At 40.9% G+C, this 23776-nt stretch overlaps 6 protein-coding genes across 7 annotated transcripts; 1 reads left to right on the top strand and 5 right to left on the bottom strand.

Annotated features, from left to right (window-relative positions):
• Positions 1–453: 453 nt before the first annotated feature.
• On the bottom strand, positions 454–4021 carry LOC129591254 (glyceraldehyde-3-phosphate dehydrogenase 2-like). Its single transcript, XM_055486843.1, has 13 exons — positions 3909–4021; positions 3231–3277; positions 3074–3134; positions 2900–2935; positions 2232–2338; positions 2104–2165; positions 1869–2016; positions 1665–1803; positions 1404–1498; positions 1269–1347; positions 1122–1205; positions 930–1027; positions 454–866 (listed from the first exon to the last, which is right to left on the bottom strand). The coding sequence occupies exons 2-13, from the start codon at positions 3251–3253 to the stop codon at positions 788–790; spliced, it is 1011 nt and encodes a 336-aa protein (XP_055342818.1). The 5' UTR covers positions 3254–3277; positions 3909–4021; the 3' UTR covers positions 454–787.
• Positions 4022–5876: 1855 nt separating this feature from the next.
• Positions 5877–9786, top strand: LOC129581930 (mitochondrial 2-oxoglutarate/malate carrier protein-like). The gene is made up of 13 exons (XM_055473239.1): positions 5877–6374; positions 6548–6563; positions 6644–6689; positions 6788–6829; positions 6898–6946; positions 7433–7516; positions 7627–7749; positions 8484–8574; positions 8700–8790; positions 8881–8960; positions 9073–9092; positions 9149–9279; positions 9355–9786. Exons 1-13 carry the CDS (start codon positions 6184–6186, stop codon positions 9423–9425), a joined length of 1035 nt encoding a protein of 344 aa, XP_055329214.1. The 5' UTR covers positions 5877–6183; the 3' UTR covers positions 9426–9786.
• A 27-nt stretch (positions 9787–9813) lies between these two features.
• LOC129581938 (uncharacterized) lies at positions 9814–11014 on the bottom strand. Its single transcript, XM_055473251.1, has 4 exons — positions 10852–11014; positions 10609–10728; positions 10275–10317; positions 9814–9997 (listed from the first exon to the last, which is right to left on the bottom strand). The coding sequence occupies exons 1-4, from the start codon at positions 10937–10939 to the stop codon at positions 9817–9819; spliced, it is 432 nt and encodes a 143-aa protein (XP_055329226.1). The 5' UTR covers positions 10940–11014; the 3' UTR covers positions 9814–9816.
• A 468-nt stretch (positions 11015–11482) lies between these two features.
• LOC129583312 (serine/arginine-rich splicing factor 10-like) lies at positions 11483–14232 on the bottom strand. Its single transcript, XM_055475079.1, has 6 exons — positions 14211–14232; positions 13540–13733; positions 13233–13337; positions 12572–12675; positions 12352–12460; positions 11483–12010 (listed from the first exon to the last, which is right to left on the bottom strand). Exons 2-6 carry the CDS (start codon positions 13620–13622, stop codon positions 11767–11769), a joined length of 645 nt encoding a protein of 214 aa, XP_055331054.1. The 5' UTR covers positions 13623–13733; positions 14211–14232; the 3' UTR covers positions 11483–11766.
• Positions 14233–14257: 25 nt separating this feature from the next.
• On the bottom strand, positions 14258–20687 carry LOC129583302 (uncharacterized protein MG328-like). Its single transcript, XM_055475070.1, is given in 18 exon segments — positions 14258–14361; positions 14720–15194; positions 15908–16058; positions 16227–16303; positions 16394–16556; positions 16655–16730; positions 16788–17025; positions 17163–17264; positions 17414–17817; positions 17877–17961; positions 17964–18095; positions 18466–18726; positions 18922–19029; positions 19109–19168; positions 19275–19526; positions 19624–19770; positions 19772–19819; positions 20058–20687. Coding segments are annotated over 17 exon segments (2592 nt in total). The 5' UTR covers positions 20262–20687; the 3' UTR covers positions 14258–14361; positions 14720–15110.
• A 945-nt stretch (positions 20688–21632) lies between these two features.
• On the bottom strand, positions 21633–23496 carry LOC129588474 (uncharacterized). 2 transcript variants are annotated; one of them, XM_055482694.1, is made up of 5 exons: positions 23006–23496; positions 22425–22488; positions 22213–22285; positions 22092–22138; positions 21633–21925 (listed from the first exon to the last, which is right to left on the bottom strand). In XM_055482694.1, exons 1-5 carry the CDS (start codon positions 23352–23354, stop codon positions 21889–21891), a joined length of 570 nt encoding a protein of 189 aa, XP_055338669.1. In that variant the 5' UTR covers positions 23355–23496; the 3' UTR covers positions 21633–21888. The 2 variants fall into 2 exon arrangements, with proteins under 2 accessions (XP_055338669.1, XP_055338661.1); XM_055482686.1 differs by having other exon boundaries at positions 22115–22138; positions 23006–23491.
• Between the last annotated feature and the right edge of the window lie 280 nt (positions 23497–23776).

The raw sequence follows: 23776 nt of genomic DNA, 5'->3' as shown, positions 1-23776 counted from the left end.
TTATGCTTTATGCATTTGTGTAGCTTGGTTTTACATCGTCAAGGGTCTCATGGATACGAGTAGTGATATTTTCATATTCGACAGAAAAATAATACAGTACAGATGAGTTACTATCATTATTTTAACTATACGACTTCGGATGCATGCAGATGCAGTGAAGTATCGATCGTACTACGGACTGCCTACATGCAGTCGCAACACCAAATAGCAGATGTGTGGTACGACTGGACATTGGAAAGTGTCTTTTCCGTACGATTTTTTTATATAACGCAATCACTACACAGGCGATAACTTGACCTCGAAGATGCTTCGTTCTGTTTGGAAGCGTATATCGACGGCGTCGACGTCCATGCCAAAATCAAAATTACTAATATTTACGGTATTTTCCGCGTTTTACATAAGCAATGTCAGACAGGCAGACCACTTGCGCAGATAAACTTCGCAACCTCTCGGCACACGAGAATGCTTTAATTCTGAACCGTTTAGAAGACAAATCACTCAGCGGAAGTACCATCTATTCACTTCTCAACCCAGTTTGGGTTATGAAACATAGGGCTTCTCTGGCTGAATCAGGGCGTATTACATATAATTTTGCAAAGCCACTCCAACTACACAATGAGCACAGAACTCGATAACCAAATCACCAATAAACGCATCTCCTGGGATCAACAAGCCAAGCAAATTAGCCAAATGAAACAGATTAGCAACTAATCTCCAGCCACCAGCAGCCAAAGAAACAAAACAAACATGCTTTTGATTAAAATGGCACATGGAGGATCCGCCGATCTCAATTGCCACCATCCTTCTTGTGCATACTGAGAATCAAATCAATAACACGGTGGCTGTATCCGTACTCGTTATCGTACCTGCAAATTAAGGACTCTTGTTAGTTTAGTGCATTGTCTAATTCAAAAACAGAATCGACCTACCAGGAGATTAGTTTGACGAAAGTCTTATTCAAAGAAATACCGGCCTTGTGGTCGAACACACTGCTGTAGGTGCTGGTCAGGAAGTCCGATGACACGACCTATTCAAAAAACCACGTGATTACAACGCCGTACTCCAGGGTTCAATCAAAACGTATAAAAGCCGGCACAAAAAGGTATTCAATGGAGGGGTACCTCTTCATCAGTCCAGCCCAAAATTCCCTTCATAGGACCATCGGCAGCTTCCTTAACAGCTGCGCTGATTTCCTCATAAGACGCCTATGGGAAGAGAACGCGTAAAGCCTTGTCCTCTGTAATATCTTCAGCGACAGACCGCCATACCTCTTTGTTCAGGCGCACAGTCAGGTCCACAACGCTGACATCAGGAACCGGTACACGGAATGCCATGCCGGTCAGTTTTCTGTAACCACGTTTTCTTAGACCCCACAAATACAAATACAGGACTAATGTCCTTACCCGTTCAGCTCCGGGATGACTTTACCCACAGCCTTAGCGGCTCCAGTGGAAGCGGGGATGATGTTTTGGAAAGCTCCACGACCGTCGCGCCACAGCTGTAAACACAGATATGGTTACGACTGTCCTATCCTTAAGTAATTTCTCGAACTGCCATTAATCACAAATTCACAATCAGGTTTCAGTTTTTCACTTCCGTGAACCGCCTATTTTATTTTGAATAAGAATATGCTACCTTTGTCATAGGTTTGCTCTCTGCATTACCTTGGCGCTGGGCGCATCCACAACTTTCTGAGTGGCAGTGAAAGCGTGCACAGTCGTCATGAGGCCTTCGACAATGCCGAACTTGTCGTTGATGACCTTAGCCAGGGGAGCGAGACAGTTGGTTGTGCACGAAGCATTACTAAAAACCAGAAACACCGGATGTTGGTGTGACTGGGAAATTGGCTGATTACCTCGGCAGCTCACCTGACAATCTGTTGGGTGGCTGGATCGTATTTGTCTTCATTGACACCGCACACAAACATCGGAGCATCAGCCGATGGGGCGCTAATGATGACTCGCTTAGCACCTCCTTGCAGATGAACTTTGCATTTGTCGATAGTAGTGAAGACACCTTAAATTAATTGCACAACGTCATCAGCATGTGTCTGTGTGGGGAAATCCTCCGCATCCGATCCTGGACAAATATGAGATAACTTACCAGTGGACTCTACAACATACTGAGCTCCGGCCTCACCCCATTTGATGTTTTCCGGCTTCATCCTGCACATGACAAAAGCAATTAGACAACGAATTCAGCGAACAACGTCGAAGCGTCCACCCACTTACTCGGCAAATACTTGGATCTGCTTTCCATCGATGAACAGTTTCCCATTGTCGACTTTAACCTCTTTGCCATAACGTCCGTGGGTGGAGTCATGCTTGAACATGTAAACCTACAAAACCACAGATGAATTTTCAAATTTTTAGTTATGTATAACTTACACTTTTAATTGTGATTACATCTAGTATAAAAAAGGTTGTCGCGTGATCCACTAAAAGACTGCATTATCGCGTTATTTATACAGATGAAGTGAGCAGATTAAATTCAGGTGACACAAGTTCGCAAGTCCGTGATCTCTTGCCAAATTTCTACTGTAGCTCTGCGAAATGCGGTATACACAGCGGCATTTTTATATCCAAGCTGTAATTTTTTTATTATTTTTTTATGTTAACACTATCCCATAACGCAAGCATACATTTTCGTGCACAATCTAACGCTCAGTAATTTAACAATAGTACGTCCTATAAACTACGATAGTGCGCCAATCTAGGTAAGTTTGGTAACGTAAATCCAGTGCGTAACGAAATACAAAAACCTTTTACCTTTTACTACAAGGTATAAAAGCCGTATACCTTTTACTACAAGGTAACAAGTGCGTACGGTAGTTTTAAAATTACAAATAAACAAATGTTGCTGCTGGTAATATAAAACAGATGATCATTTTAAATCGTACCATATAGCTCAGGTCAATGAAGGGATCGTTGATAGCCTGCAATCAAACAATTTCAGTTATGAGTAATTCATTTTCTTTCGTATCACCCAGATCCCGCAGTTAAGTACTATGATCCAGAATACTGCCATGACTGTGCTCCGGCATGCAAACGTCATATCCAGGCATATCACTTACCACAACATCAACGCCCTTGTCGAGCGCAGCGCGGAGCACCAAACGCCCAATGCGACCGAAACTGCAGAAAGGGGAAATTTCAGCATGCGAAACAGCAAAAGAACTTAAATCTGCATACGAAGGTTACTACTTTTAAAATTAATCTGACGATTCATACCCATTGATTCCAATTTTAGCCATGATTTTTGCTGATCTGACGTTATCCTGAAAAAGTCCAAATATATACGAGCGAAAGGTTTGCTCCGACTTATTACTACCAGATTATGCATCCATAGAATTAGCAGTAGTTTGCCATCCACTCTTTTATCTAAACGAGTTTTATGTATATTTTAACTTGAACAATGTGATTTTAAACATTTCAAATTTTCAGTTTACATCTAACGTCACACTAAGACACACCCATACCGGTGACCATAATATTATTTACTGTAGCTGACAGTAAGTACTGGTTTGAATTTCATCAGCTGTTCAACCACTACGACTGCAATTTAACAGGAAGAACGAAGCTTTCGGCAAACTATTTCAAAATTATTACGCATGTCGGTATAAAAAACTTTTTAATTCGCATAAAGCAAACAATAGAACAATTTAATAAGCATTTTTACTTCGTATAACAATTGTTAGCATCGTTTTAATTCATCTTGCAGGATGTCGGGGATGGGAAATACCACACATTTCAGTCGTATTACGCTTTATTGCTAATTTCAAGGCCACCACATAAATCCTGATTCCATCATCTATGAGCCGTATTAGGAAAAATTCATGGATACCAACCAATCTACAGACAAAAGCTACAGTTTCGCAAGCTTTTTTCAAATTTAACACATGCACTTACCCGAGATTAAAACCAGGAAACTTTATGGAAAGCAGAAACCTCGCAAGCTACACTGGTGAAAATATCGAAACCGTGAAATCAGAAGCCTCCCAAATGTGCCTCGCCAGATGACGGCTGTTCAGCGTACGTACAGTGTGTATAGGATTGGAGATGTTCACTCTGTATGTTCAGTGCTCGTGGACAACATTACTTCCGGTAGATGGCGCAGAAATCGGTGATCCCGCGATTTATGTTGCAGTGCTGCAGTTTCCCAAAACTGCCCTCTAAAAGCGCAGCTTAAAGAAGCGCGTTTTTCCAGTATCGGACGTTAAGACTGCTTTAATTAGTGCCTATGAAATGCATTGCACTCCATAGCTTTTAATTTCGAAGCACGAGGTAATTACTCTCTAAAAGCGAAGCTTAAAGAAGCGCGTTTTTCCAGTATCGGACGTTAAGACTGCTTCAGCCAGTATCCCTTCCGTTCTCGAGCCACCAGGCCTTTACCGCGATACCCAGAAAAGACCGGATGGCATGACCTCAGTTCCCTTCAGCCAAGGAAAATCCTGGGTGTGGGATGTCACCTGCACGGATACCATGGCCACCAGCTACATCGCCAAAACATCCCAGGAAGCCGGCGCTGCCGCCACCATGGCGGAGGCGAAGAAAAACCATAAGCACGGATATTTACGCGATAATTTTAATTTCTCTGCTTTGGTTTTTGAAACAATGGGTGTGGGTAAAGAATCGAAATGTAAGATGTCTACACTCGGTAAGATGCTTTTTGAGAGGACACAGGAGAAACGGTCCACTCAGTTTCTGAAGCAGAGAATCAGTGTTGCTTTAATGCGAGGTAACGCTGCTTGTGTTCAGGAAACGTTTTGTATCGGTAAGAGACTGGACGAAGTGTATTATGTGTTGAAATGATGAACTGCGTAATTTTGCTTTTAACCTATGTTAATGTGAATAATCCAATTAAAGTAAACTCCCCTTTAATTAGTGTTACTTAAATTGCATTGCACTCCATAGCTTTTAATTTCAAAGTACGAGGTAATTACACCCTCGTATAATTTGGTGGGTACTGACAGTTACTACAGAAGTACAAGTACCGCAAGATGGATGACAGAAAAGTTATAGCGCGATGCCACTAACTTATCTACGAGAAGTATAGAAGTATTCGATGTAATTTTTTCTAATCTGCAAATACATTAGAGTAGCGCAAAATGCAGAATCTAGACCAGGGGACGAAGGAACCATTGTATTAACTGGACGAAACTAAGGAAGCGCTCTTAATTCAAATCAGAATTAAATTTGTTTCAGTTTTGTGATGACTGTTTTTTCTACTTTTATTAACCCCTAAAGTAGCCGAAATGATTCTCGTCCAACTTACAGATGCTGCGTTTATACAAAACATTTATGTGAATAATATCAACCAAAACGAGATTAACTCAAAATTAAGTTCTTGTAGCAAGTGCATAAGCATCGCGGCAAGGATCATTAAAAAGTTGTGCTGGAGTTTCCAGGAATCATCGGTGCCGCCGATTTATGCGCCAACAGCACAATGCAGGCCACGGTTTTCAACTATTCGCAATAAAAAGTGTAAGAATTATGTAATTCGGAGGTGTGTCGATGTGAACGATCGACTGAGGCCAGACTTTTCTCGTTATTTTTTGTAAAAGTGCCGCATTACCGCACGTGGTAAATAATTCTACAGCGGTACCGCCGGAAGCAAATATCAGCAACTGACGGCAGAATACGCTGGTAACTCATCCTATCCGGCCGGCATGCGAAATTTTGAGCCATTTTTGTGAACTGCGGTTTGAATATAAAACCACTTCTGGATTACTGTCATTTCGGATTGTTTTAATTTGGAAGTTGATTCAAGGAAAAGGTTTGCACTTTGCAAGTAAGCCGAGATAAAAAACTGAAGCTTTGTTTGGCATAAATACCGTACAACGGGAAGTAGGAAGTACAAATTGCTAAAGCTTGTCTGCTTGTGTTGGTGTCTGGTAGAGTACAGTAGTACAGCTGGCTTGTCTTGCAAGTTGGACCTGTCGGCTGTGAACTGTTCTGATCAGCTGGACTCCATAATTGTAAACACACTTTCCAGCCAAAGTTTAAGATTCCACAATTTAACAATTCTCTTGGTGGTTTTGTATTCATCCAGCAAATACAGAATAGTTTCTTTGGACTGATCTATGCCTGCATCAGCTGTCAGTGCTTACCTTGCGGCTAACAATAAGTTGACGTTGTTATCACAGGAGTTTTAATCGCTTCAAGTTGTCCAGTGTGCTTGAGGATGTCTATATCTACCGTCGTGGTTGCTCCAGTCGACACGGAGGATATGGTGAAAACAATCCCCACTTACGATCCCCATCCTCCCGGTGCGCCGCCAGCTCAGAAGGCTGCTGTGCCGCCACCTCCGGAAGCGAAAGCCAAACCCAAACAAGTTCCCAACCCCGTCAAGTTTTTGCTGGGTGGATTGTCTGGGTTTGTGCAGAAAAACTTTGAATTTGCAGCTACTTATGTTTTTGAAGTCACGTTCTGCATTGCTGGCAAACGCTTTTCGCTTTGATTGCAGGGGATTTATTTTTATTGTATCGTTTAAAACGAGTAGTTAGAGGATATTCCAATTGTTCTTTACATGCGAATTTCGTTTGTAGGTGTATGGCCACTCTGGTAAGCTTTTGCAGTCGGTTCGCTGGTTTTATGGTTCCGCGCTTATTGTTATTTGCACTGCTTCTTCTGTTCGCTTCAAGGTTGTCCATCCGCTGGATCTGGTAAAAAACCGAATGCAATTGAGCGGTAAGTAATAACTACCGAAAAAGTGTTGCTTAATAATTATAAAAAATGTTAGGTTGTGCAGTTAACCAGTTATGCATGTATCGTGTATGTTATTGCAGGGGAGGGTGGTGCAGCACGGGAGCACAAGACAAGTTTTCATGGTTTGTGTCACTCCATCTTATCATTCATCGATTGGTGCTCACGATCGATTTGTATGCCTTCCAATTAGCAATCGGAAATATCGCTCGAAAAGAGGGAGTTTTGGGATTATATGCCGGGTAATGTTACAGTAATTAAACGATTTTGCAACCTTTTGATTGCCGTTTTGCATTCTCGACCGAGTCGCATATAATTATCGTAGAATGAATTTTTTCGTGTTGACTGCTTGTAAGCTGTTTTTCTGAAGAATTGGTTTTCCGGAATTTTTGCACGTAATGCTCTACTTCGAGAGATCTTTTCAAATTAATCGTGAATGGTTGTGAAAATTCCGGTATATTGCCCATTAATTTTGTTTTTTGGATGCTTTGGGATAAGACTGTATTTATTCTTCTTCTCATAATAAGTTTATATCGTTGGTAGTTGAGTTTTTTTCATTGCGTTGCCAGATCGCCGATGATGCGAATTTTAGTTTTAGTGAAATGCTAAACTGGCAGATTACTTTTGGGTTATTTGCAGTGTTCGCAGTAGATAAATTGTATAGCATGGCTGCAGACCTGTTGTTTACGTGCCTCGATCTCATTTGCGGTCTGCTTATCTTATCGCAGTCTTTCCGCCGGACTACTCCGACAAGCTACCTACACAACGACACGCTTAGGTGTTTACACATGGCTGTTCGAAAAGTTTTCGGGGTAGGTGATGCATATCACACGTGCCACTGTGCTAGTGCGGCACGTGCATATAAAAAATGATGGATCGCGATCTTATCAATATTTTGGAAACTGTTGTTTTCGTCGTGAAGGCCAGAAGGGCAGCCGCCTGGAGTTTTGACCAAGGCAGGAATTGCTCTCACCGCCGGGAGTATAGCTGCCACCATAGGAACACCGGCCGAATTAACAATGATCCGAATGACAGCTGATGGCAGGTAACGGTGGTAGTATGCCGGATGTTTTGATATAAAAATTGTTCGTAGGCTGTTTGATGCTGAATCTGTTGCTGACTGCGAGTGCTAAAATTTCCTGCTCACCGGTCAGCATTAACTGGATCGTTTCTTGTATGTACACAGTGTACAGATATGGGGTAATGGAGGTGCAAAACAGTCTGCAGATTTCAACAACGCTTTCAGTTACCTTGTATTGCGTAATTTTTGTGGCAGACAACTTATTGTCCGGGAGGTAATGAGTCAGTCGAACTTCGAACTAACCAGAACTATATGGTTTGATCGACCTGGTTTACAGATCGGCATGATGCCAGAAGTGAATGCCTGCCAGGGAAAACCTGCGATTGAGCCGTTTTTTTGTGGAAAAAAATCTCGTTTAATATTTGAACCAGAAACGTGACAGTTAGAAATCATGGATCCGCTGTTACTAAACAAATGGCACAAATATCCCGTGCAGTTTGACACAAACATCCATAGTTCGCACAAAAGTCTGTGCATTGCAGATATCCATAAACACAAATATGATTTAATTTAAGTGACCATTCACGTAATCACAATATTGCATGCATTTAGTTAACCCAAGTTAACAGGAAATGTCAAATGATGCTCTTCGGTAAAAAAATGTGATTGCGTATAGTATACAGATATTAGGGAAGGATATCGCCTGCTATTCCGAATGACAAAGTTAAGCCGAATGACAAAGTTATGTTGATTTTCAGGTTACCTCCCGAACAGCGACGAGGATACAAAAATGTCTTTGACGCTTTAATTAGAATAGCGCGCGAGGAGGGCGTACTGAAACTGTGGAGGGTAACTTTGAATTTCATTATTCTACCTGGTCTTATTGGCTCAATACTGCATACTTACTATAATATATTTATATATCTACTTGAAAGTGTACACCTTCATTCAGCAGGGAGTTTTGCTCGTTTTAGGGTTATATTCCTACCGTTAGCAGAGCAATGGTGGTCAACTTGGCACAATTAGTATCGTATTCCCAGTCCAAAGAAATTTTGATTGAATCTGGTATGAACGAAATTAACTGTATCGAACTCAAATTCACTGAATCGAAGTCGGAAATAGCGAAAATATTATTATTTGAAATAATTTATTTAGGCTATTTTAAGGACGGATTACCCTGCCACTTTACAGCTAGCATGATCAGTGGTCTTGTCACAACTGCTGCCTCCATGCCGGTAATTTCGTGTTTCGTTTAAATTTTCATTAAATTATCACATTCTGGTCATATTTTTAAGTCTTTCCTATTTTGCTTTCCTTCATTTCTTTCCTTCATTTTGTACTTTTTAGGTGGATATCGCTAAAACAAGGTTTGCTGAGAAAGCGTTTCTGAGATTCTCTATCTTCACGTTACTTTGACTTTTAGAATTCAGAACATGAAGATAATAAATGGTAAACCGGAATATACTGGGGCTTTGGACGTAATGAGCCGAGTAGTGAGAAACGAAGGATTTATAGCCCTTTGGAAAGGGTTTACCCCTTACTATATGCGAATCGGTATGAAGATACTCACGTCTGCATCGTTTTAAAATACTAGAGTACGTACTCTTCGAAAATATTGTTATTTTTCAGGGCCACATACCGTATTGACCTTTATTTTTCTGGAGCAAATGACGCGATTATACAAACTACATATGCTGTGAGGTGATCGCAGCCATCCGTTATGCGTTTGCTGGTCATTAATATGTGAAGTGGGTATTCCGGCGCGGTTTAAGTGATATACAAGTATAATTCAATGCTCAAATATGCATGCAGATTGCTGGCTTAATTTGTTGATACAGTAATGGTTCACTGGAAAGGTTTCATTTGTTTTTAACGTTTCAGTTTCACATTCTCGTACGGTTCTTTTCGCAGTTCACAATGCTTGTGTAATTTATAATTACGATAATTACTGTGTTTTTGAGTTAATGTTTTTATTGTTTTTGTTTGTGCCGTACCAATTTTGGATTTGCTTTTCGGTGAACTTAGTTTGTCAGTTATCAAAAATTCTTTGTAGCGCGGTAGCATAGTTGCATTCGGTTGAATCGGTTATATTCATCCTCCTTTCGTATGCCATAAAACGTTTGATGGCAAGAAGTTTTCAAGCATCGTAAGTACTGATGTACAAGTAAGCATGATATACAGTGGTAAAGGGACCAGTGAACGTGGAGCTTGATTACAGAATTCCGTGCTACAGGAGCATGTTGTTGTTTCGGTCAGTGTGCTATGGAAACACCTAAACATTTTAGGCAAGACAAAGAAATTATAAATGAGTATGGTACTGTATAATTAAAAAGATCTGATCGAAATCATGCTACAATGGCTGCGTCTAGAAAATATTAATTCAACTACCTAAGTGCTGCACCCGGTGATGTTTTTTCTTACTTTTGGTTGATAATTACGTACTTGCATTTTGTATATAGAATATTGACTAAATCGCAGTCAGACAGATATTGGGTGTTTCATCAGAACATTGCAGCATTTTTCGGATTACAAGACTGGCAATCGCTTACAGATCAGGCATTCTTGATCCTCCACATGCTCTTATCGTATCGCCTGTAAATTAAACAAAACTAAAACAACTAAAAATATTTTTTTACATTATGGGCTGGTATTCGCATTACTGGTCTCGCGCATGCGCGAGACCAGTACGGCATCGCATCGCAAACTTGCACGTTCCTTGCTTTCAACGAAACTGGAAATTTTCATCATCTTTGCTCTTCAACTGCGTACACAGTATCTTTTCTTCTTTGGCACATAATTATGTTTTGATATATTGCATGTGTACATAATCATATTTTTTTGTTCTATAATATTTTATTTATATTTATCTTCGTTTATACGAACCTCCGGCCCGTATGATCATAAGGCAACTGGCACCGGCTGTTAATTCCGATTGTCGACATTGAATATCTGTTCTTTTTCCACATCCGATTATATTCTCGCACCAGCACCGGAACCCTAAAACTAATAACAACCAAATCTTCAGTCTTCAAAATTTTTGTTGCTTCTGTACAACCTTACAGCTTTTAAAACTTTAAGAGTCTGCTCTCGAACGGTCATAACCAGATAGCGGCGGGCTGTACATACCGTATTCGAGGGATAACAGAATTATAACAAAAGCCGCAAATGTTTTTGCTGTGGATAATCTGACAAGGTAGCGTCCACGGTAAATCATGGTATTACTACCCAGCAGTAGAATAAAGTTGGTACCATATTAGACTGCTTTACGTTTGCATTCAATTTTACGAACACTGAGCGGACAGAACAGATAACAGTTATTATTACGTTAACACAGAGTATATATCGTGCAACCGTTCTAGCTAAATGTAAGTACTAAGTAGTACGGGTGCTAAAACTGTATTCTTTGATGAACAATACGAAAGAATGCATAAAATACCGTATAAAGCTTCTGTTACGGTACTCGTAGGTACACAGTTGGCTGTACAAGGCTATAACATTTACCGCAAGCAACCAAGTGCAAGCAAATTCCTGGGAATTACAATGATTAGAGCTGCTTTCACGGTTCGATGGCTCAGGTCAAGATAACCCCAGTGACCAGTTTATTGTTGATCGCATCAAATGCTGAAATACTCCACGGAAATCATTTGTACATGTTTCAAGTTCTACGATTGCAATACTGCTTACGCTACACAATGAACTCCCATACATTCAGTTTTTTCTGGCAATACAAAATTTCAATAGTCTTCTTTTGAGACTCCCAACTTCCCAAATTTATTCAAAACGGGATAACAATAACAGTATTTAAGCAGGTTCGCAAAACAATGCGCCGTTAAGGATAAAGACAAATGCACAATCTCAGCATGCTACAGCCCGCAGATACTTGACGATTTCATGAACCTACGTATTATATTAAGTACATATAACGTGCCACTACAACGAACTATCAACAAAAATCAATAACAATAACTGATAAGCAATAAAGCACTCAAAATGCAACTGCATACGATTGTGAAATCTCAACCTTCCTTTAAGTTGCACATTTTAACGGTATGGACTGGAACGCCCGTTGCGTCGGTCCGGGGAATGACGAGTACTAGTACGCCGGGGTGATCGACTACGCGAACGCTCATACTCTCGCGAACGAGACCGGGATCGGGACCGGCGTCGATCGCCGTACCGTTCTTTATCGCGGTAACGGTCTTCACTTCGGTCGCGCTCACGATAGCGTTCCTCGCTTCGGTCACGGTCCCGGTAGCGCTCACCGCTTCGCGATCGCCGTCGATTGCTAAAAAAAGGATCAGTCAGTTCAAAACCGTGCTTCATACATCAGCCAAATTACATTCCGAATTATGTATAAGCCTAATCAATAACACTCAATGTCATGCTATCAAAATACGCTTCCTTGATTTCGCACCATGCACGTATAAAATTAATAAAATCGCTTATTTCAATGCATCGTTTATTTGAATTATTTCAATGCATTATTACCATATCCAGAAGCGTAAAGAACTGAAATCCTTTACCGTTTTGGCTAATACGTTTTGTTCAAAATCAGCACGATATTCTTTCGGTAAAACTATGTCTTCCTATGTGAGCATTCCTATTTTGTCAAGTTCGTTCACTTACCGATCCCGGGAACGACTCCGGCTGCGACTGTACCGCCTTCCTCCGTACCGTTCAGATCCATATCGTCCTCCGCCGCCCCGTCGCTCTTTTCCTTTCATATCATTTGGGGCTACAACCCACCAGCGGTTTACAAAACAGCGATATTGCACTCAGGAAATATTCAGTACTCGTAGTCAGAACAACAAAATCTCCAACTGATTCCACCTGTGACAACACTTACTCTTCCTGTCGCCTTGCGCGAATTCAATCTCCAGAGTTCGGCCGTGTAAACGAACGCTGTCCAATCCGTCCATCGCATCCTTGGCGTCTTCAATGTCTTCGAACCTGAAAGTGTGATCTTGCCGTCAGATTGGAAATGGATGGCAAGAAAATAATAACATCTTTTTACGAACATATCTGCGGAGAAGGACAACGTTCTTTACGATGTGACAACGGAGAAGCCGATGTCTTGTAACTTTGTCTCTTTCGAATTTGGTCTTTGTTCTTGGATTACTGGAGACATCTTTCGTAGCACTACTGTGGGATATGAACTGTTTAGTCGCTTGTCAAAATAAAGGCCTTTTTAAAAGTCTTTCTTGATCAAAAAGCTTGACTTTTTCATCGGGATAATGCACTGCTTTCGCGGGCGGTTCTGGTTAGTCTTGACTTTAGTCTTTTTTTAGCTGAGTCTTGGAGTTTTCAAGCAGCTCAGTAACGCTTGCTTGCTTGTAACGCGCACTTTACACGACGCTCTTTATGTCACGCTTTGGTAAATGCCTTGGCTATAACGGCAAAAACCGGGCTGAAAACCACGACCACATTTCCCAGAAGCAGTGCACAGAAATTGACAAGCAAGGCGCCACGATCACGGTTCGAACTTTGTTTCTGCGCTTTAGACTTACTGAACGTAAGCAAATCCTCTTGGCGCCCGAGTGTAATAGTCCAGAGGAATGTAAACATCCTTAATCGGCCCGTATTTGCCGAAGATTTCTTTCAGTTCATCATTCCTGCAAAATAACACACTAATGCAACAATGAACTACAGCACTTAAGTCTTTAAGTTATTAACTATATATTTCGCGTCGTGAGCACTTCGTCATAACCCAAACTAGATCATGAAACCAATAATTTAGATGTAAAGAATCTACAGTATAAGGATACTGTTACGAGGTATTTTGTGGAAATCGCATTAATCAGAGCATAATCTCACCGAGTTTGCTCGGGAACCCCGCGCACGTAAAGGCTCGTCGAAGGCTTCCCAGTTCGCGAACTAGACATATCGCTGATGGGCATTCCAGTAAACGGTGGCGCAAATTTCTCAAAAAAACTACAGTATCGCCAGCCACAAAGAACAACTGGAACCTTGCTTGTGTTACTCAAATTCTCCAATTTCTTCAGATTAGTCTGTGGGGGAAATCAGAAATGAGAATTACCAGAAGCCAGAAAATTGGAATTCACATTAATTTAAACTGCAAACGTAGTGCCACAGTGGGCGCATGATTAAATTTCACGTAGTAGCCGCCCTATACGCCAACATTACAGTAGATTCGAGACTTTCGAGTTAATATACACAGCAGTAGACCAGCAGTGCTCGATGCCTCGATCTACTCACAATCGGTACTCGTACTACATACTAGTACATAGTAGAGATTAGGGGGGATCCATAAATTACGTACGCAGCGAACCAGGGAGGGACGGGGTCCAAAAACGTGACAAGCTGACGGCCCCAAGGAACCCAGGGGAGGTGGTGGGCAGCCATGTGTTACGATTGAGCGGACCAGGAGGGGTCAAGCAAAATGACGGACCGCTACAAGGGAGGGTACTAAAAACCGTGGTACTGCGTACGTAATTTATGGATGATTACTGTATTTCGTAACCTACCAAAACGTCCGGAGATCAACGAGAAGCTTTTCCCACAGATGATCAGTTCTTTTCCCGTTTCTGCACAAACTTACAGGTGGGTGAGAAATTTCGTTCTGGAAGCTTTGGACAGCACACGTATTTTACCCAGGAGTTTTGATGACTTTGGTATCTGCATAAGAATTCTATTTGCCGCCGGTTAATTAAATTACGTTAATTACATTGCTTCTACGTTTTGGTCAGTTACAGAGACACGTTTCATTAATGATACTCGTATTGTGTTATCCTAGTTGCACTTTGTAACTTGATGCTTGTATGTCTAGCTTCATACTTATATTTTTTGGGTCGTTATTAAGTTCGGGGAAGTTGATCCAACGTAAATTTGAAATTTACTATAACCGTACTTCAAGTGCTACTACAATAATGAATACTATATGACATCAACGCCAACAGGAACAAGACGCTGCCACTGACAAAATCGGCGGAAACTCATACGTACTACATGTGAAACGAAGTCGGCATGTACTTACTTTTTTCGTCAATATGTATTGTACGGTAATTCCGAGCATTTTACACTCGATCACACCAAAAAGAAAAATAAGAAACGAGCGACAAGTCAAACCTAGTATCGTACTGCAGAGATACAAGCAAATACTCAAGCAAATACTCGTATAATATACTTTTATACAAGTTCTACCCTTTAGCCATAAATTTTATATATATAGATATATATACAGTAATTAGAAACAGCTTTAACAGGTCAGTATTTGTTAAACATGTGTATAAAGTATCTATATTCAATTCAATCAATATTTGCAGGAAAGCTAAGTTTGTGGCTTGTGAAGCAAAGCACGTATGGAGGTAGACGCAGGCGGATTCATACGAAGTATCGTGGTTCCCTTCGGCATCGCATCTCCGAGGTCATCGCATTCCCGATTGCGTGCGAACCAGTCTTCTGGTCGGTTGAGCTCGATTTTCTGATCGAGCAGTGGTACGTCTGGTTAACTGCAAGGCAATTTCACACAATATTGATTACTTTTTAAAAGTACTAGTTATATGCAGATGTCGTTTAACAACACACAGTACAAACCCGTCCCACGATTAGATTCATGGTTAATTCACCAAGAAAAATTATAAACAGCAGTATGCCTGACAGCATCATTGTGCATGAGGGTAATGCACAGTAATGGCTACTTTTATAGATTGTTGATTACATGCATATTTAATATCCCGTGCGTGGTCGAACAACGAGCAGTAAATTTTGTAGGCTCAAACTGTTTCACTTCATAAGGGCTTTTTGTATTACATAGGCACATAGGTCTTTCTGTATGTAGTAATACTTAATAAAGCCCTTGAGTAAGGCTCTGCTAAAGCCTACAGCATTCCTTATTTTTCCCGTTATAATAACACTATTCAGTTTACAGTTATGCCGGCTGCAATACGATTCTCCGATAATATTATTTTACGGTCACGTAAAAGTAGCAAACAAAAATGCTGTTTAGTATTGGATATTAAGTGTGAAGCTCTAACCGGATGCGAGATGTCAAGCACGGTCGCAGTATAGTGACTCTACCGTGAGATGGGCTTGTACTCTGTACTACGTATTTACTGATGATAGTTACAGTAATGAAAAGGCAGTCTGACGAAACAACTGTAAAACTGAACACGAAATCAATTCAGTGCTGGAAAAATAATGCACGTGTCTTGTCGTGTGTTACCTGTCCGTTGCTGTTAGGGTCACCTCCGACGATTCCAGCGGCCGGAATAATTGGTGGAAATGTGATACCGTCGCTGCCGGATACGCTTCTCACATTCAGTACGTTCTTTACATCGGGATCCGCTGCCAGGGTGGTTTCGCGGCTACGACGACTACAAATTGAGAACAGCCATTTACAAATTACAAGGAATGTCGAAAACTAAAACCTTGGCACTTCATCAGATTTTTATCGTGAAAGATTCGTATTGTGTAATATTAATATTACGAGCACTCATAATACACTTTATAATGTGACCGTATGACACTGACACGAACGGTACCTGTTAGTTCCTTTGGCGGCAACCCTGGTCAGTCGCGTCAGCTGCTCCTGGACTTTCTCTAGTTCACGTTCTCGTTCCTGTCAAGTCATTACGATTTAACCCTGACACTAACCCGCCTACCTAAGCCACCTATTATTTTTTGCTCGTAGAATCCTTTTCTTAAATACCGCTAGTTTCGTGTCTTTGGCCTGGAGCTCTGCGCGGCTTCGCTCATTGGTTTCGTTAACTTTCTTCTGGCCACGATTCAGTGCTTCATCTACTCGCCGTTTAAGATGGGTAATCAGGGTGTCTCGCTCCGAAATTTTGGCTCGAAGGTCGATTGCTTCCCGCCTGAAACAAAGCTACATAACGGAGGCAGAGGCTTTTTAAGACAGCATGTTAATGCCGAAATGAGAAAGTCACACAACAGCAAGTACTGCCATACTTACTCGTAACCTTTGATAGCAGCGTGAAGTTTCTGGTGACGTGATGGATCTTTTTCGATTTCGAGTTGTCGTCGAAGATCTATTGTGGTCCAGTCATTTCAATGGTTTTTATGAACTTGAGTAAAGTAGCCTTTACCGTCAATTTTCATTTCCTGTTCTCTCAGCGACGTCTGTAGTTGAGAAATCTTGTTGTCCTTGGCCATAACTGTTTCATCCAAAAGCGCGATAGATTTTATTCGTTGCTGGATTTCACGCTTTAATCTCGCAATATCGTTTTCCAGCTGGTGCTGTATTTGTGAGGACGCGCTTTGCAAATTTTGCTTCTCCTCGGTATGTTTTTTGTTTACTGTGTCCAAAGTGCTGTTGTGTTCCTTCTGAAACAAAAAACCAAAACGCCGTTTACTGCATCGAAACCACATTATCATTATTTAAGCGGCTGCTGCAGCAAATAAAACAACACAAGGAAATGTCAATGCTCTAATGAGCTGTGAGCCGCGACTTGTAACTCTACCTGAGACTTTTTTGCCTCCTCGATTTTTCTGAACAGTTTACTCTCGGCATCTCGTAGTTCAGTTTGTGTTTTCTGCAGATCGCCTTCCTTCAAAGCAATAATCTGAAAAGTAGTTCGCTTGGTAGTAAACCGAAATATTTTGTCAAACATGTTTGAGTATCTGTAGATGAATTTCCATAAAACGATTAAAATTCACATAAAATTAAACGATTAAAATTCACATAAGAATAAAATGACAATGGTTGTGGCACCTCTTCCAATTCGGTGATTCGATCGGCGTGCTTCTTGACAACATTTTTTTCCACTCCCACCGCTCTGTCTCGGATCGCTTGTTCTTCCGAACGCACTCTGTTAATTTCACCAGCCATTTGCAGATGATGGGCGGCTTCCAAAAATCGACGAATGGCGTCGTGTCGCGAGCGCGCCATGTCGCTGAAACTGATAACGGCTCCTTCCAGTCGGTATTTACTTCCCAGCAGTGTATCTTTTTTAAAGTTCACCGTCATCGTCTGTACAGCATTCTGCATATCTAAGGTAAATTTCCGAATGCTGTTCATTTGTCCACGCATCGAAACGAGGCGTCTGGATATCTGGCCAATCTGGCTACGTGTGTTTGACCACGCAATCAAGATGGCATTCATAAGCGGAATAAGTTCTACAATTTATACTTTTCTTAAGCGGGATTTGTGAGTGCAGCGCAGAGGCATTTCTTACGAGTGTTATTGAGATTTTCGCCTTTCCAGCTGAACTTCTTAAGGCTGTTTTCAATGGCGTCACGCGCTACCTTCCGTTTCTTCACACTTCGAAATCCAGAAGGGTGATTATGCTTTTTGCCAGCGGATCCAACGGGGCACTTGTTCGTAAACCATCCAGTAAACTAATCTGGTCTCTCAGTGGCCTATCGTTCATCAGGGTGTTCCCCACAATCTCAGTCTGCCAAAAAGCGCAACATAAAACGCACTAGAAAGAAATGTAGATGAAACCTAAATTAAAAGGTCAAACAAAAAAAATTTACTGAAAGCATGTGCAGCGCTACTCTTATCATAACGTAGTAGCATGGCATGCAGTGGTTATGTAGAGCCTTAAATATTTACACCAATATTTGTAGGCTGCGTAGCCAATACAAAGTACTTCGTCCAAATGGGCGGAAAGTTGGAAACTGTTATAAACTGCGCCTCGTACGGACCGTGCGGGTACTTGTGTTTATTATTGCTTCCCTGGTTATACTAGTCGGTATCTTAAACGTGTACACGTAATTTATTAGTATGATTATTATGCGAATTACTTCGTGAGTACAACGTACCGCGGTTTCCGAGCGCAGGATACGTGCGACATTGTTAATTTGATCGGACAAATCGGAAGCGTCTGTTGTCGCCTTAGCGTGAAGTGATTGGACGTCGGTGAGCTGTTGAGACAGTTGATTGTGTGCATTAATAATGTCTCGCAAATGGTTGCTGGCTTCCTTGTTAACGACTGTTAACCGAGGGCTGGACAAATTTTGATGGGGTGGAGATGATGTAACGGAAGTCTTAACCGTTCTGAGTGCTTCGTGCAGCATAAATAACTGTAAGAAACATCGATCGTAAGAAAAAACACAGAGTTTAACGAGCTTCATTTTCGGTAAACGTATTAGTTGTGTGAGTTTCTCCATACTCTCCAGTGATTTTTCATTACCGTAGGTATAAGGTTTCAGGGCAAAAGCGTTTTGATTACATTTAAAGATTCAAAGTTAATAAATTTTTTTCACATTATTTTTTACCTCGTCTCTTGTTTTTGCCAGCTGGTCTTTTGTATCACGCAAGGAATCAAGTGAAGCCCTGGATACCTTTCTTTCCATGTCCAGTTCGCTGACAAGGTCATCTAATTTCTATGCGAAACAAGAAATCGAAATATACCCAAAAACCCCTGTATCCAGTTGCCTGTTAATGCTTCTTTTTAAAACTGACCTCGCGATATTCTCTGCCAATGCGTTCAGTGTGTAATTTTGCGGTTGTTTCGTCCGTAAGCTAAATTTAAATAAAACAAGACGACATACGCAAAATACGACTTGTGAGGCTGTGGTATCGAAATGTCGCCTATGTCGTCAAAAGCTCTAATCATTGTAAATCTAACCTGTTTGTCTAAGGTTCGCAACCTTTCGCGCGCATCGATGAGCTCGTCATTGGACAAAGACAGTAATTCACTTTTCCGTGCCGCTTCTGACTGCAGTTCTTCCATGGCTACCATAGTGGTCTGCCGAGATTCCTTTTCGGATTTTAGCTGAGTTTTAAGCGCTTCGATTTCTCGCTCTTGGAGATCGAACCTTTCAGAATCTCGAGTTCGCGCTGTTTCCAATTGGCGTACGGTACTTTGCAGTTGTAGAACCTTGAATCAATAACCGCGGTTATGCTTCCATGAATGCTTTAAAATTAAAGGTCACCCACACACCGCGTACAGTGTCCGTACTGTGCGTTTTTCTTACCATATCCTTCATGTCTCGATTTTCATCTTTTAAAAGGTATTTTTCGTGTTCCAGATCTTCAAATGTGTGCAACAATGAAATGCTACGTATAGAATCGAGAGTTGGTGATTTGTAAAGATCGATCGTCAACGGATATCGGGGAGAACGGGGAACGATGCTTTCTCAGCATATCTCTGGTTGGTGATTCGTCGCGACTCTGCGGTTAGGTGGAAAATATTCTTTTGAAAACTGGCTTTAATTAACAGTTCCTATTGAATGCTGAAGGTCATAAGGATGATCTTTTCTCAGATAAATGCAGAGAAAAAGAATCTTTATAGGTGGACTATCACGTAAACTAGCAGTTTACAGACCCACCTCCATAAGCTAGCAGACTATCGAATCGCATGACCTTTAGTAAAAACTTTCAAAGCGCTTACTGTTACACCATAACTCACTTCCGAAGAATTTGTTAGGAAGCCGCTGTCAGCTTGCTTTGGATAACCTGAACGCCCGGAATCGTGATGGGCTTCGTCCCGCGTTAAACTGCGGGTTAACGCTCGTGGTGATCTCGTGGCTCGGTCGTCGGTTACATTAGACCGACGCATGCGGACAGGTGATCCGTTGTAATCCATTAAAGAATTATTGTCAGCTTTTTCCATATAAAAACAACTACAATATTCGCGATGGAACAGGTGATTACGTTATATGGAAAGGGCATCAGTGGTCACGAATCCCAACTATATGAACAAAAAGCAGAAAAAAACTTGAACATGCTACTAGAGTCCAGACGTCCCATATAAAAAGCTGTCACTACAACTGCGACACTAAAACTGCAAGATTATGATTATAAGTGCATCTGGTCGGTAAACTGTTTGTCGAAAATTCCATGCGGAAGAAACTGACAAGCAGATGGGTGTGGCGAATCTGGCGAAGCGATTCGCATCATATATGCGTATGGATAGGGAACATATGGAAGTGCAGTTTCCTCGAAACAGCCGATAGAGGCATTTTCAAGAAAATCTCTTCAGTACAGATTTCATGTCTGCCATGGATTAGGAAACATCAGGAAGTTACTATAGAATACTTTTCAAGGTGTCCTGACTGCTGCGGACGGAGTGAGTTGTCGATGGTACGAAACCGTTGTCGGCAGCACATCGTGCGTTCGATTGTGACATTGTTGTATGTGTAAAGTGGTATTTAAGTGCGCGGAAGGTTGACTTACTCCTCAACACCATTAAATGGGTGTTTTCAAGGTGAAAGTTTAGAAAGCTTTCTTCCTAAATAGACTTATTATACTCAATTGCGTGATCCCTGTTAGACAGGTTGCACTGTATAAGCGCGTTCGAGGTGACATATATATTCTATATGTTTGGCTACGAGCGCCTCTGTAACCAGTTTTGCGCCGTGCTGTTGCCTTTTTCGCTAAATTGGTCCGTTTGCGAAAGTTCACATAGCATAAACGTGGCTTAAGACGATCCGTTCGTAGCGTTAAAAGCATTTCCGGTACGAAGGTAGAACGGGGGTGCGGTGCCGCACGTACATACTTAATAATGAATGACCACGGCCATGCAGTAGGTCGAACGTGCATGTAATATTATATAGTTGTTGTATGCTGTGCAGTTTATTACTTAATAATTGTTATTGTACATACTTATGGAATTGGACGGCACTCGTACAGTGCATTTTCTGTACGCACAAAACATAAGTGGTGGTGAATTGCACGTACAATATTTATTGATCAGTTTCAGTTAAAACAACAGCACTTAAATTTACAGTATGCATGGTAAAACTTCTTTTTTTATTTATTTAGAGGACTAGTGTTTTTTTTTCAGTGGAACAGTGAATTTAATTTATTGTTAGTGGCCTCATGCACATTCAGATTTTTAAAACAAACTTTCCGAATTACTGTAAGTACGAACGTATTAAACGTTCCTTAAATGCGTAAACAATTAAACATATATCTATGTACGGAAGTCGATACACATTGTCTGAAAATTAAAGCGCAGAATAAGCCGTCGCCAAAACTGAACTTGACATTAAAATAATTCTTCGGCATATAAATGAGCTGATGTGTAAGTAATGCTTTCATCTTTTTCTAAATGGCATAGAAGTAGTTATTTTTTTCGTATTCGGAGGTTATACAATTTATTGTTAGCATGATTACTTATTTTCATTGCTACTGCCGGTGGTAAGTACAACTAGCAGATACAGTCTATCGTTGTAGGTTATCATACACAAATTTATTTGGTTAACGAAAATGATTCATTCTTGGCAAAACTAGTTTTGTTATTGCTTGTCCGTAGGTCCCGATGTAGTGCATCGTCTGAAAAACGTTAATACGCATTTGACCATGAAAGTAGGTAAATACGTGTATAATGCATATTGCACGAAATAATGCATATTGCACGAGAGTGCGAAGAAAGAATTTTGTATTGTTAATATATAACATGCATGTACGTATAGAATTTAATACATTCCAGGATGTTTACCGAGTAGGACACTGTAGCCTTACCAGCTTATAAAACATACACATCAGCTGTAAAAAAAATAAACAAAGAAATGTGTGAGATGGTAATTTGTAGATTTTTTCGTTCAATCGGCAGCACTAACGTCGTTTTCGTCTTCGCCATTTGGACAGTGACGCTTCCCATCGCAAAGCATGCTACTAGTAATACAGCGATACCTGCAAAACTGCTTCTATAAGGCAAACAGCTTTTATGGTGTCACTGTACTGTTTCTGTTTAATTTTAAGTGAAAACGACAAAAACTCTTATGTCCATGGCAAACAAAAACATATACGTAACCTGGTAAATGTCACTCACCGTCCCCTTCTATCCAGCGTTGGACATGTAGCTTTTGTTACAGACTCATCATTCGGATGGCAGTCTGAAAAAATTGCAAACGCATGCGATTCAAAATTCACGCACGTTACCTTTGTAAAAACCGTATGCTATAATTTGCAGGTTTTATATAAAAGATGTATTTATTTATGCAGTTAAAAACTATGCAGAAAGTGATAATATGTAAATAAACTTATTACCCATCCGGCATCACAAGGTCTAGACAGCTTTAAAAGAAAGCAGCTTTAAAACAATTTAGTTAAACGTTAGTTAAAGGTCAAAATTGGGGTACATCCGTTCACCTAGCGGTAATTACCCGTTCAATTAACGTTTTTTGACACACTGTTTTACCCGGGAAGTCTGTACAGCATGCGTGACGCTATTTCTAAAAAAAATCATTAAGGAAGGCGTTCAAACGTTCATAAGAGATTAATGCATATGAAGTTTATGAACTTATTACATGATACATCTACGTATAACCCTGAAAATGTTCGCTTTCTATACTTTAAGAAGTTAGCAAAACAATATAGCAACCAAGGACAATTTTGAATGCTTTTCCATACCAAATGCGCCCGAATCTCCGAGTGCCAGACTTCCGGCACCACTTTCGAGAGCTTCGATCACTAAGGGCTGGCGTTCAGCTCGCTTAGACTTGGTCACCTTTTGGATGTTTGTAAGGTCAGAGTCACCTACCGTGACCTGAGTGCGTTCTGGGTCAGAATAAAGAAATTTTTGTACGATAAACTGCGGATCGGATTTCGGAACAAAGTGGACCAAGTTGAGGATAGCTTGCTTCACGGAATCAGAGTCGGACGTGGTGATAAAACCCGGGTATGTCCACAGCGCCGAAATCTGCATGGGAATCAGCAACGATACACACGTTGCGGCCGTGATAAACATCCAGCGCAACATTGTCGGTCTTGTTTTTGCAATATTAAGATCGCTTTCAAGAAGCAGATAATCTTGCTGTATTATCGCCGCGCAAATAATTATTATATAGAAGTTTGTACGTTAATATCCGATACCCTACGTTAGAAATACAGTGTAGGTCAACATTTTTGACGCAGTCGCTAACTGCGTCAATCTGGAGAGGCACAAAGATGAAATAACGTGAATTAAAATTCAACTTCCGCTGGAATCCGCTATCAAGTGGATCCTGTAGTACTCCGTACATGCAATAATATTGTGACGAACTAGGAAATCCCGATAAACCCTTTGGTATTTCTGATATACACCTTTCGGTAAACTCTTTTGCAGTGATGAAGCGACTACGGTGCAAAAACATCCGGAATTGTTCTCAACTGGATTACGTTGCCAGATGTGGCAATTTTTCA

The sequence above is a fragment of the Paramacrobiotus metropolitanus genome, unplaced genomic scaffold (assembly GCF_019649055.1).
Source record: "Paramacrobiotus metropolitanus isolate TYO unplaced genomic scaffold, Prichtersi_v1.0 Parri_scaffold0000002, whole genome shotgun sequence".
In the NCBI taxonomy this organism is placed as follows: Eukaryota; Metazoa; Tardigrada; class Eutardigrada; order Parachela; family Macrobiotidae; genus Paramacrobiotus; species Paramacrobiotus metropolitanus.
This window is presented reverse-complemented; position numbering and strand designations above follow the sequence as displayed.

Coding starts and splice junctions, on each gene's coding strand:
- LOC129583312 (XM_055475079.1), bottom strand. CDS start 13,622: ATGCCCATCAGCGATATGTCTAGTTCGCGAACTGGGAAGCCTTCGACG. Junction 12,461..12,571: donor CGCGCAAGGCGACAGGAAGA/GTAAGTGTTGTC, acceptor GGTGGGTTGTAG/CCCCAAATGATATGAAAGGA. Junction 12,011..12,351: donor CGGAGTCGTTCCCGGGATCG/GTAAGTGAACGA, acceptor TCCTTTTTTTAG/CAATCGACGGCGATCGCGAA.
- LOC129581938 (XM_055473251.1), bottom strand. CDS start 10,939: ATGATTTACCGTGGACGCTACCTTGTCAGATTATCCACAGCAAAAACA. Junction 10,318..10,608: donor TATGATCATACGGGCCGGAG/GTTCGTATAAAC, acceptor TTTAATTTACAG/GCGATACGATAAGAGCATGT. Junction 9,998..10,274: donor GGATCAAGAATGCCTGATCT/GTAAGCGATTGC, acceptor TAAAATGTTTAG/GTGTTTCCATAGCACACTGA.
- LOC129591254 (XM_055486843.1), bottom strand. CDS start 3,253: ATGGCTAAAATTGGAATCAATGG. Junction 2,936..3,073: donor ACAAGGGCGTTGATGTTGTG/GTAAGTGATATG, acceptor GTTTGATTGCAG/GCTATCAACGATCCCTTCAT. Junction 1,348..1,403: donor GTCATCCCGGAGCTGAACGG/GTAAGGACATTA, acceptor ACGTGGTTACAG/AAAACTGACCGGCATGGCAT.
- LOC129588474 (XM_055482686.1), bottom strand. CDS start 23,354: ATGTTGCGCTGGATGTTTATCACGGCCGCAACGTGTGTATCGTTGCTG. Junction 22,489..23,005: donor CGGAGATTCGGGCGCATTTG/GTATGGAAAAGC, acceptor CAATTTTTTCAG/ACTGCCATCCGAATGATGAG. Junction 21,926..22,114: donor TGTGTATGTTTTATAAGCTG/GTAAGGCTACAG, acceptor AACGTTTTTCAG/ACGATGCACTACATCGGGAC.
- LOC129581930 (XM_055473239.1), top strand. CDS start 6,184: ATGTCTATATCTACCGTCGTGGTTGCTCCAGTCGACACGGAGGATATG. Junction 6,690..6,787: donor AAACCGAATGCAATTGAGCG/GTAAGTAATAAC, acceptor ATGTTATTGCAG/GGGAGGGTGGTGCAGCACGG. Junction 7,517..7,626: donor CTGTTCGAAAAGTTTTCGGG/GTAGGTGATGCA, acceptor TTCGTCGTGAAG/GCCAGAAGGGCAGCCGCCTG.